We start from the raw sequence: 13112 nt of genomic DNA, 5'->3' as shown, positions 1-13112 counted from the left end.
TTCTCAGCTTTTAATTTCTAATGCTTTCGACCTTCGATAGTTGGCAGTAGCCAGAAGACTGAAAATATACTTATGGGATCATTTTGCTCTATGTTAAAACGGAGAACGAGATAGGCATTTAGTATTTAGGAGGCGTTAGTTGGTCACTCACTTTGTATTTGTACTGGTAAAACTTTAAATTTTGCTTTGAAAAGTGAAAAACAAAAAAGAAAGATGGGGACATTGATTAGGCATATCCAACACATTTAATGTGAATATCATATTATATTGCTAAGTTGTTTCACACAATAATTCTTTGAATAGGTGATCAAAAAACAATTTTTGGGCAAAAATTTGTTTCGGATATGGTTGGTTATATATATACATAGTGAAATACAGACAGAAAAGTTTTTTAGTTGAATATAAATTTTTGAAATAAATACCCGGGTAAATACCCATTTTGGGTATTTACCCGGGTATATACCCTGGGTATTTACCCCTAAAAATAAATACCCAGGTATTTTACATCACTACATGAGAATAAAGAGCGGTTAAATTAAATTATCCTCACACTACCACATTCGAAGAAAATTTATGAAAATGTGTCAAATGAGCAACACAATTCTGTATGCATTGGTGATATATGAATTCTGTAGAAGGCTTACGTAGAATCAATCAAGAAGCAGATAGAAATTAAAAGTTGATTCACATTTGAGGAAAGGTCACTCTTTATTTGTAGAAACAATCGTGTAGTTTAATAGACAATAAATAAAAGGGAGAAAGTTTTAGTCATTCAATGATTTGGGCTGCTTCAGCCAATGCAGTAACCCCCCCCCCCCCCCAATCCATTTAGCTGAAGGACAGTTGAGCACCATTGTAGAAAGTGAATGAAAAGTTTTGCTTGTTTTAATCTACTAAATTTATCTGCATGCACTCTGATGGACGGCAGAGGTATTTTCCCAGGATCTATTACCTTGTGAATCAACTTCACATTTAATACTTTTATCTAACCAGTATTTAAAAATAAATTTATTGAAATAAAGATAAAAAGATTTCATGCCTAAACATTTTGGAGAATCAAAATGAACATTTTGCTGCAGTTTGCTTACATTGGAAAAGCATTTTCTATTCTGGGATTCAAGGAACTAAATCCCCCCCCCCCCCTTCCACCCGAAACGAAAGTGACATAAAAAAACTTTGGCAATTGAAAAAATCTAATGAATTTCTTTTAACATTTGTTTCACATTTGAGAAAAAAAAAACTGTTAATACTATTCAATTTCATTTATTTTTAGTCTTTTTTCAATCCATTGCATTAACTTACATGTAGAATAAATAGCCTGAATGGATTAAAAAAACTTCGTCAAGATTTTAGGACATTCAACGACATGTATCATTTAATTGAGAGAGAGAAAAAAAGGTGATGGCTCCTTAAACCTTTTCCACACATCATGCATAACATTTAAAAATAAATCATCAACACATATTAAATCTCATCAATTGTTTTAAAAGGCATAATTTTTTAACAAAAGCAAACGGCAATTTTTAAAACACACAAACATTAAAATATTGACATGATAAAGAAGAAACATCATTATTGTGCTTATAAAATTTGCTATCAGAACTAAAAGTAATTTTACTGGAGATAGAAAAATCCTCCTTGAGCAATTTTCTGTATGAAACACCATGTCAGAAGAAGGTTATATTGAAAGTTAAAAAATAAATAAATAAATAAATAAAAAAAAACATTTAAAGCACAAAATATTTAAAAAATTAAATGCATGCATTGCAGCAAAAGAAGCAAAATGTCACATGTTTTCTCCTTCCATCTGCTTTTATTTTCGTCCCTGCACTGAAAAGCAAAAGGAGGTTTATAGCACATGTATGCAATTTTGAACTGTCACATTGTGCTCTAAACATTTTATTTTAACTCGATAGTTTCAATAGATGGCTAATATGTTCAAATGAAGTCACAAATCTATTGCTTAAATTCATAAGCAATATTTTAAAAACATAAATAAAGCTTAAACAAAGTTTATAATTACCTCTAAAGAAATTCCATTTATCATATCAATAGGGTCAATAACATTTCCTAAAGATTTGCTCATTTTTCTGCCATGGGCATCTCTTACAATAGAATGAAGAAACACCTACAAAAAAAATAACATTTTTGTGGAAGAGTCACTAGAATTTGAAATGTACAATGAAGGTGACAGTAAAATTCAAGTAATTTACAGAGTGAAAAATCAACATTGATTTACAGTTCGTTAGATATACAGTGAAGCACTGTTTATACGTTTTTGAAGGAACTCAATGAAAAAGCGTACAAATGAAAAAACATATAATAGGTATAGATTAATGTGTATTAGACTCTGCAGGGATTAATTTAAAAAACCTATAATTGATAAAAACGTATAAAAGAGAAACGTATAAGCGGTGCTTCACTGTAGATTATATAATTGCTCACAGTTTTTTATTAACCCTTTACAGCTGTCTACTCTCGGCTACCACAGCAAGGTACACTGAGCCTATATTATTCTAATTAGACAAACTTTACAAAAGCATGAAATTCAAATTAACATTTTATAAATTATCTACAAGGCATTTTCATTTATTCAAGGGATATAAAAAACTGTACAGATATTAAAGGAATAAAGCATCACTCACATCAGCATGCAAAAGTCAAGGGGGAAACGAGTGTAGGAGGTCGAAATTTTTTTGTTTTTCGAGAATATTTTGAATAGAAAAGAAATCATCAGAATTTCTTGAAACTAGGAGGGTATTTTATTCATATTTTAAAGCACACCTTGCAATTTTTTCAAGATATTTTCACCAGAAAAATGGAGTTAGAAGCTGCTGTCCATGAGCGGTCGGCATCAGAGCCTGTTCCTGGTGGTCATTATGAAGTCAATTTTTATCTTTAATCTTTAAAATTTTTCCTTCTCGAAAGCAACATAATTCCTAAGAATATGAACCTAATTGTGATCAAAAAAGTTGAAGATTGCATGTGTTTGAGGTGTTTGATGACTATGTCATGTTTTTCTACCATTTTTTCCATAATTATTGCATTAAATTTCTTTTTTGTTAGTAATAACATCCCCTAGTAAGTTTCATATAGAGTATAATAGAATAAATATGCACACAAATTTTTAGAACGATTGGTGAATAGTTTGAGCTAGAATACCCACCAGTATAATCTACTAAGTAAGCATATACATATAATCAGGCCTGGATCTATAAATTTTGTGCCCCATGCAACAAAACCTGAAGGGCCCTAGAGGCCAATAGTGTATATTTGCAATGTTGATAAGTCTTTTTATACGTTGATAAGTCGATATTAAGTCTATATTATAAGTGTATATTTCTAACGTTGATAAGTCTATTTTTTTTTTCCATTTCTGGGGACGTTGGGGCCCCTTAAGGACTTGGACCTCTCCGCACTGCGAGGTTTGCTGGTGCGCAGTTCTGAGCCTGCAAATGATTTAGAACTTGGCTATCTTGCATTTGACTCTCAAATGCAAGACAAATAAATACCTTTGTACTAAAAAGTGAAATAAGAAATAACAACGTCAAAAAAGTACTAACTTCAGATTACTTCATACCAGTGGTGTCGATTCGGAGGGGGGGGGGGGGGGAGTTCAATTTTGAAAACTTTTTGGAAGAAAATCCCTGAGCGTTCCCACCTTCCTTTAAAATCAAAGATGACCTAAATTTGCGTTATAAATACTCCAGTTTGAGAGGAAAAATTCAGGAAGAGAATCCCCCTAGATGGCGTAAAACTAAGTTTTTAAGACTCCAATTTAGAAAAAAAAAAAAAAAAAAAAAAGAAAAATCTGGAGATCTTTTTCTGAAGTCCCCAAGGGAAGTTCAAGACTGAGTTCTAAGGATTCCATCAGTTAAAAAAAAAGGAATACTGGGAGAACCTTCGAACCCTTTGGTTCCTCCTTTAGTCAATAAAAGAGAAGTCTGCAATAACGTTTTAAAAGATGTCTAAAAAATGTTTTAAACTTTGCAAAATTTCTGGGAGAGAAACCCAAATCCCTTGCTCTAAGTTTGCTAAAGATGGCTTTAACTTGCATTTTTAAGACATCAGTTTAGGAATATTTTTACGGGAAGAGCCTTCCTTACCCTTACACTACCAAAAACAGTTCAACTTCTTGGTTTTAAAAATTATTATTATTAATTAGACTTTATTTTAAAATGAACATTGCGGGGACAACCCTGGAAACTCCTCTCCATTTCCCAAAAGTTCACAAAACTCTAATTAAACGGCATTTTAAAAAATGCAATTCCAAAACATTTACGTGAGAGAACATCAGAAGCCTCCACCCTCCCCCCCCCTAGTCATTCAAGATAGCCTAAAATAGCCTGCAACTTCCTAAAAAAATTGTACCCTCGCACTTTTAAGCCTCACTCACTGTCTCTGTAGCAGACACGTGTTTCGGCTTCGCAAGGAACGCCTTTTTCAATGCAAAAGAAATGAGCTTATGGATTTGCATTGAAAAGGGAGTTCCTTGTAACGCCGAACCACATATTGGCAGTAATCTGCAATTAATGCTTGTTGATCTCGTTATTTCTTTTCTTCTCAATAAGCACTTCATAATATTGTATTGAAGGGTAACTATGTGCAAAATCTTCAAAATCAAGAAGACCACTGTCTTCAGATAAATAGGAAAGGCTATTTGGCAAACTATATACTTATACATTGACACACTGAACAATATTCTGTATACAAAATACAGATAGCCTGGCTATGACATCCACTGTTTTGTTTTTGTTACAGACTCAGCAGTTTGGAAAAAATCAATAACCAAGCTGGAGGCAGATGTTCTCTCCTTGAAGCTGTGATTACCAACAAACTAGTAGTCAATCGCTGGATATCACAACTATGCTGTCAATATTTGGCATGTAGTTCTGCCTTAGCCATGGCTTAAAGGCAGTAACTCTGTTTATTATTTTGAATATCAAGGGGAAAAAAACTAAAGTTTGAAATGCAAAACTAATTATTTTTACATCACAGTTCTTGAAGCCGAGACTTCATTTTAGGGGCTGCTTTGAAAAATATCACATACTGAACAGCTAAAATACTCTTACATCATTATTATTTACTAATGTTTAGGTATTTTGTCTTTTTCGTATCACAAAACTCGGGTCATTTGTAATGGGTCATCAAGTAGGTGACATCACACTTTATTGTGCCTAACACAGAACAGCAATAACTGGCTTCCCGATTAAAAATGTGGTAACAAATCAGCTGTCAATACAATTGCTATTATCATGCATTATAATATCGAGTTCAATGATCAATAATGATTTCAGTAAATGAAAAAATATGAAACTTAAAAGCTCATGAAATATGGATTGAAAAATACCTCTTTGAAAGGTGGTTGTCCCATCAATTGAATACCTAGCATCACCATTCTGGCAACCCAGAAGAATATAATGTCATGTCCTGTTTCAAGCAATGTTCCAGGATAAAATGCCTTCAGATCTGTTGTCTTCATTTGAAAAAAAAAAAAAAAAAAATGAACAAAAGAAATACAAATAATAATACTCATTTCATCAGTCAATAAATTTTTTGCTCCAATACGATTCATCAATTTCATAGCAGACAAAAAAAAAAGCAAGTAATTCTATTTTTTAATTACTCCAACACTTCCAAAAAAAAAAAAAAAAAAGAAATACATAGGATGCCCACTTGCATCATAACAGCGACAATACCAGGCCCGTGTCCAGATTTTTTCATAAAGGGAGGGGTTTTAAAGCTACCAAATTTTTACTCGAGGGGGAGGGGGAGTTCAATTCTTCAATCCCTCACAAACTTTAGTTTCACGTAAAATTACGTAATCTCAGTATGGCATTTCTATTCCTGTAAGGACTGCTGTGCCCCCTCCCTACTCCCCCTCCCCCAAAGGATAATTCTGGCTGCACAAGTGACCGCAATATAATTTCATTTTACTGCTTCTTTTTAATCAAACATTTTTTGTTTCGAAAAAATCCATGCTTCTTTTTAATGATAACTGGTTACTCTGTGGTATATTGCAATTAGTATTACAAAATGTCCACAGATTCTTTTGTAATTCAGCATGGCATCATAATGTATATAAGTTATATATTCTGAAATAATGCTTAATAAACGTTAAACGAAACAAGAAATAACTTATTGCAGATGCAAGTTACATTACCAAACACAATCACTAATGCATCTTCATAGCTGCAACATAAGCTAAATCCTTCATAACCTCCTTAAGTAATATTAATTTTGGCAAGCAATTATGGCTTTATACTGACAAATCATTGAGTGCTTCTTCCACCACAGTTTTTCTGAAATATTGTTCCAGTTGGTAAAGCTCTAACAGTCGTATATTGCAGATTGTTTCTTCTTTATTTTTCCTTTTTTTAAAGAAATGCTGCACAAACTTTTACTTTAAAACTAGTCAAATTTACATTTTCTTAATTTGGCTTATTATTTTTACCCTAATGGGAGGGGTTTAACCCCTAAAACCCTCCCCTTGGACACGGCCCTGGGCAATACCAGGCCCAGCAGAAGTATTAGTGCCTACAACCAAGATGATAAGAAGAAGGTATGACATAAAACAATGGTAAAGATTGAAATAGACAAAATTAAGAAATACTAAGGAAATTATTTGTATAATGAAAAATCAATAGCCTTGGAAAAAATTATAAGGACAAGCAAAAAGTCGCCAATTCTAGGGGCCACTTGGTTGGAGTATGCAAATATTGTCATGATAAAAATACATGAAACAAAACATTTTTAAACAAATTTTGCTTAAAAATTCTTGAAAATTATCAAACACTTTTATTTGGCTGCCGCAGAAAAAAAAGCATTTTTTTATCAGTGGTAATTAGCAGTAACTGCTTTTTTAGCAACATTTTGCGGGAAGTGGGCAGTATGTACATACATACTGCTCTTTACCTGCCCACGGAAGAACGAAAACTTTCTCCCGTGGGCAGGCAAACAGCAGTAACTGCAAATTTTTTGATTTTCATGAAATTTTCTGCCTATTATCGTTCTGCCGTGGGAGGGTAAATTGCAGTAACTGCAATTTTTTCCATTTTCTTTTCTTTTCTTTCTTTTTTTTTTTTTGGAATTTTTCAAATCTATGCTTCTTCAGTTTTATGGGCAAACATGTTTATTTGGTTAACGCTAAATAAAAGCATTTTTTTTAAATCAGTGGTAATTAGCAGTAACTGATATTATTGCTACATTATGCAGGTAATCAGCAGTATGTACTTACTGCTCTATATCTGCCCATGACCATTGTCTGGAGAATGGAACATAAACCATAATGGAACCGCCAAAACTTGAACCAAGACGCATCAACAGTTTTCGCGATTTCTTTTTAGCTCAACTAAGGGCAAGCAGTAACGCCCCGATGGGATTTCGCTGTGTGACCTCTCAAAAATTTCCTTGATTAGGCAAATTTAGAGAAAATATTGCATTTTTTAAAATGATTCCTAGTCGCTTCTCATTAGATGTAGGTATGCTTGCCAGGTCGTATTTTATCTTTCGGCAAAATTTGGGAATTACCGTCTCTCGTCCTTGAGCAAAAGAGATATTTAAAAGGGGGAGATACTTGGGAAAAAAAATCATACTTTATTTCAAATAAAGTCGAAGAAAACGTTTTGTAATTTCACAGCCCTCAAACATTAAAAAAAAAAATCTTTGATTCGTCATATCCGTGTTCTAAAAACAATAAAACAAAATTATTTTTTGCTAATGTACAGTTATAGAAGATAACATACGAGTAAACACAACTAATGCTTGGCAGACGATAAATAAACGTGTGCCAACAGAACGATTCTGTTCCATTTGTTTCGTTCTGTCGCAGACAATATTTTTCACAATTTTTTATATATACTAATCTGCTGCACTTTTATATATTTTGCTTTTTGTGAAAAAGCAAAATATTTTTGTGAATTTTCTTTATTTTTGTAAAAAAGACCTTCTTGTGATTTTTTTCTTGGAAAATATTATGTAAACACATTTTTAGCTGTCGTATGGTTATAGAAAAGCCCTCGACAGGTTTCAGGGGTGATTGCAAGTTCTTGAAGAATACCTGAAAGCTGTCAAGAGAAAATGCGCTGGGGGGAGGGGGGAAGTAAGACCCTCTTAACATTTTATTCGTAATTTGACACATATTCTTAATGTGAAAGTCTCACAACAGATTTCCTGTTTGCCCCTCTCAAATACTTTTAGAGCAATAAAAATTGCACATGCTGCTGAACGTAATGATAACTCTTAATAAATACAATATGAACAGACTCAAAGATATCACATATTTCTTAACACAGAAGTGAAATACTCATTAAAGATGCCATGTATGTGTTTGAAAATCTTAAAAGTAATTAAAACCCAAAATACTGCACCAGCATTCAGCATTTAATTTATTGACATTTGACGTTCTTACAGAGTAGGTATTTCATTTAAAACTTTGCAATTTAATGATGTTAATAAATATATAAAGAAATTTTATTTGTTTACCTCTTAACAAAGTACAGTAAACATCAAAAATGCAAAAAATTCGTTTACGATGACGGATGTAAGGAAATCAAGATCTTCAAAAGAAATAAAAATATAAAAACAGCATATAAAACAATTTTGTTTTAAGTAAAGTTATTTTAGAAATTGGATTTTGAAACTCAACGCAAATTAATAATAAATATATATTGCGTAATCAAAGTAAAATTTAGGATTTTCCTGAAAACAACGAAATTTCGGTATTTTCAGAGATAAATGTTTTGAACTGAAATGTAGGATAAATACGTGGCATTCTTACCACAAGTTAGCAAATGTTTTTTCATTTCATTGTCATCTAAATTTCCCCCCAAAAACCTAACTAGAGATTCAAAATTCTCAGAAATGGCCCATTGCTTCTTGATTATAAAGTACAAAATTTAAATAAACTTACTAATCAATCTTCTGTTAGATTTTTTTTTTTTTTTTTTTTTTTTTGCTTCATTTCCAATATCTGCACTTTCAGATTTTTTTGAGAATTCCTTCTTTTGCACTAGATTTTTGTTTATTGACAGCCTCTCTGTGATTTTTGCTGCACTCATGTTTTTTAAAAAATCTATAGGGTGATGGCTTTTCTTGATATCAACTCCAATATTTACTCAAGGTTTGTTCGAATCACTAACATTCATGAAAGATGAACATATTTTGCACAAAAAACCCATAGCTGAATAACTATAGTAAAGGCAGCTATACACCTTTTCATAATTTGCAATGTACTTTTCATTTATTGCATGCTTCTTATTTCCATTTGTTCTCTCAAATACAATGCTTGAATCATTATTTGATGGCTCAATCTCAATATCATCATCAGTTGAAGTTGCTCCAGATTCACTTCCAGTATTTTCTGCCTCAAAAATCGTTGTACTTTCGCGAACTGACTCACTGTCATTTGATGTACTATCTTTTACCGCATTTCCCGAGTCCTCCCAAACGGGAACATTTGCGTTACTGTTACTGCATGATGAAGTGGTGGTAGAGATTTTATCGGGGTTGTCAATTGCTGACTTGAAGAAATTCACAATATTTTGGGACCCAACGTTCGAAGAGCAAAATTTTTGAACATAATACGCAGGATTTCGGGAGGTACCTCCCGTTGCAGGACATCCTCGTTTCATATTTTAATTTCTTGAAGAATAATTTTCAGCGAACAAGCGATCTCTCCAAACTGAGATTATTGCGGCTGCTATCTCCAGCACTCCATTATCCGCTAAAAACGTAACAAAATATTTTGCAAAACACAAATTATAATCGAATAGAATAACAATTTATTCTTTGATGCGTCTAAAAAATGTCCACTTAAACAAGCGAAGGCACGAACAAGCTAACTGCAAAAAATATCGTCTGCGCTCCTGGATCGCACACGATCTGTTACAAAAGAAAAATAAATACCGAGAAAGAAAACGAACTGGAATAATAAACAATTACCACATTTTTTAAATTTATCGTCTGCAGATTACGCATCCCACTCAATAAAACTTCTTTTGCACGCTGTTCCCGTTGCTCACCATTAGCGGACATACATTAAAAAATTGCGAAACTGCTCATCTCGAAGTTTCATATTTATTTTAAGAAGACAGCAAGATTAAAAAAACGACTGACGATATTTTTCAGCTGGCATTGTATTTTATCAATGAAAGAAGGAATCTAGGAATTGAACTACAAAAAAATAAATAAATAATAATAATACCGTCATTCTTTTGGTTTACTGTATGCTGTACTACCAAACTAGTGTGACTTTGGAAGTTATCTTTTGCTTCTACACGTACAGTCTACAAGAAAAATAGCAGGAAAGAAAAAAAATGAATAATGCATTTTAAACCAGCTATTCTCCGCAGGCACTGGTCCACGAGAAAATTTGACCGGTCCGAAGAATTATACTCGTTTCTAATAAAATAAAATTTCCTTATTTTATTTTTATTCCTAATTTTATACAATATTTTATGCATTAATATATCCATTACTTTACATACGTTTTGTGGTTTCTCTCCAAGATTTATTCGCTTATGAAAATTTACACAAATTAGCTGCGCTTATTTTTACATTCAAAGTGTGTAAGTCATTAAAAACAATCTTACAATTAACTTTTGTACGTTTATTTTAAGTAGAAGGTTTTTCTTTCTGGCATTTGTTTTTTTTAAAAAAAGGACAAAACAGATTAGTTTATTTTAGCGAAAAAAAAGTAAAAATTTCCACCAGTCCGTGAAATTTTTTGACGAAGTTTTACTGGTCCGAGTGTCAAAAAAAGATCGAGAAACCCTGCTTTAAACTAAAGAATATGAGAAAAAGTGGGTACCCCTGGCCTAATTACACCTGTTTTTTTCATTAAATGCAATCGTGTCAAGTGAGCTTTCGAGAACGGACAGTATCGACTACAGGGAATTTCGTCAATCGGCTGTTCGGTGTTTCCCGCGCAGTCACTCATACTCTAACAGGATTTAATTAATAGCCATACAACACGATTTGCATCAGCATGGGCCAGTATTCAATGCGAATTTCTATGCAATTAATTAAAAAAAGGAAAATATAAGATTCTCGAGTGTTCTTTTTAACCTTCGTTCGGGAATAATTTTCAGAAATTTTGCTCGTCCGTTCCGTAAGATAACCCCCCAACTATGAACCTTAAACTTTTTCAAAATAAACTGAATAAAATAAGAACAAATTGAAAAAACAAGGGAATATTTAAAAAATTTAAAAAAAAAGAGGAAAGAAAATAGAAGATTTGCAACTGGCAAGGTTTCAATTTGCAGCTAATTTTGAGAGTTAAAAGTGCATAATTTGACAAAATAATATGGATAAATGAAGGATGCGTGCAACTAAGACACAATTGAAAGTTACAATGGTTCAAAGGAATATTTAATTCAGAAATATTTGGTCATTGAAGTAAATCAAACCAACAGAATATAGGCGATAAATTTGCAGCGGCATGAAATGAGTCAGTCTTCATTTCGCACTCGTGGAACAGTAGAAAATTATCGAATCAATTCTTTATCACGTGCTCATTATTTTTCTTGGATTTTGGCTAGCCACCAATCACAAGCCTTTCCTCCCCCCCCCTCCTCTGACGCTCTCAAGTAAAAACACCTCGCACAGCAGGCAAAGAGATAAGATGGGGGAAGGTGGAAGAGGGGTAGGCTTCCGCGTAGATGCGTACACATTTGCGGTTAAAAAATATTGTGAAAAGGCTGCCTTTTTATAAATTTTTGTGAAGGGGCTGCTTTTACGACGCGGAATTTTGTGAATGGGGCCGCTTTTGCGATGGGGAATTTTGTGAATGGGGTCGCTTTTGCCATGCGGAATTTTACGAAGTGGCCGCAAAGCGGCCCCAATTTGGCGCTGGATCGACCCCTGACTAAGTATTTTGGCCAGCCCCAAAGTTTTAACTCTGTTCTCTCCCCTAAAACAATAACTAAAAACTACAGAAATGGTTAACTTTTATTCTAAGAAACACAAGTAACTAGTGAAATAAATACGAATTTTTCTCTCTTGAATTATTTTACACTAAGAGAGCGTTGTAGACCTTACTGATTTCAGAATTTAATTATACGATTGAAAAGTTATTTATGATTGAACAAGTATTGATTGAACAGTTTACAGATTACATTCCAGTTAAGGATATGAGTGGGGTTGTATGGGTAGTCAATCTGTTCAATGAGCAAGAAGTAACAAAATCTGAGCTAAGTGCCCGTCATTATGATTGACTGGTAGAGATTTCAAGTAATCAGTCCAATGTTAATTCCAAACCAGCTCATGTATCCTACTAAATCCGAAAACCAACTTGGATGTGTATTAAAAGCTTTATGTGCACTCTTTTTTTTTAAATAAAAACACAGCAACAAATTAATTTTCTTTAAACTTTTCTTCCACATCTCGCGACTCTCTGGACACATCCCACAACCCACCCGGGGGTCGCGTTTGGGAACCCCTGATATATATTAACAGATTGCTTGCATACAGTACATACACTATATATGTAACTTTTGAAAATTTAAAATCATAACAAAGTAAGTTTATAAATGCATATTTACATTATCTGGCCAACCAAATATAGAAAATGGGAAAAGTCCAGATGAAAACCAAGTATCCAAAACATCGTCATCTGCAAAAGAAAAATCATGTTCTAAATAAAAGCAGTAGTGCTTTTACAAAAATTATGGCATAAAACACAATATGTCATACAAGTTTAAGCATCTTAAGCATTACAACTGCAACAATAATTACTTCAAAAAATCCGTATGTTTAAAAAATTCAAACTATCATTAAAATGCCCCCAAAAAATAAATAAATAAAATCAATTTTTTAAAAAATCCTAAAACACTCTTTAGCATCAGTTTTCTTAAACATCAGTCTGTAGCTTACAGATTTTGGACACTGTTGCCTGGTGGCCATCACTATAAAGTTTCAGATTTGGTGAAACTTTTGACCTGATTTTAAGTTTCCCCACTGAAATTTTTATTCATTATTTTTTAAATTTTGAAGTTTAACAATGGAAAGGACTAATAAAGTACTTAAGTGGCTCTATATAAAAGCCTACACATAATTTTGTTATGATTTTAAACAAAATTAATTCAAGGAAAAAAGGAATCAGTGAAATGATT

General features: G+C 32.9%; 1 protein-coding gene across 1 annotated transcript in view; it reads right to left on the bottom strand.

Annotated features, from left to right (window-relative positions):
• Positions 1 to 13112, bottom strand: part of LOC129223948 (valine--tRNA ligase-like) — a 69404-nt gene that overhangs the window by 12422 nt on the left and 43870 nt on the right. The window contains exons 17-19 of the mRNA XM_054858332.1: positions 12543 to 12613; positions 5351 to 5476; positions 2024 to 2128 (exon numbers count right to left, since the gene is read on the bottom strand). Of these exons, the coding sequence (XP_054714307.1) occupies positions 2024 to 2128; positions 5351 to 5476; positions 12543 to 12613 (302 nt within the window). The remainder of the gene's footprint in view (positions 1 to 2023; positions 2129 to 5350; positions 5477 to 12542; positions 12614 to 13112) is intronic.

This window comes from Uloborus diversus, chromosome 6 (genome assembly GCF_026930045.1).
Source record: "Uloborus diversus isolate 005 chromosome 6, Udiv.v.3.1, whole genome shotgun sequence".
Classification (NCBI taxonomy): domain Eukaryota; kingdom Metazoa; phylum Arthropoda; class Arachnida; order Araneae; family Uloboridae; genus Uloborus; species Uloborus diversus.
Note: the sequence above shows the minus strand (reverse complement) of the source record. Positions and strands in the feature narration are given on the sequence as shown.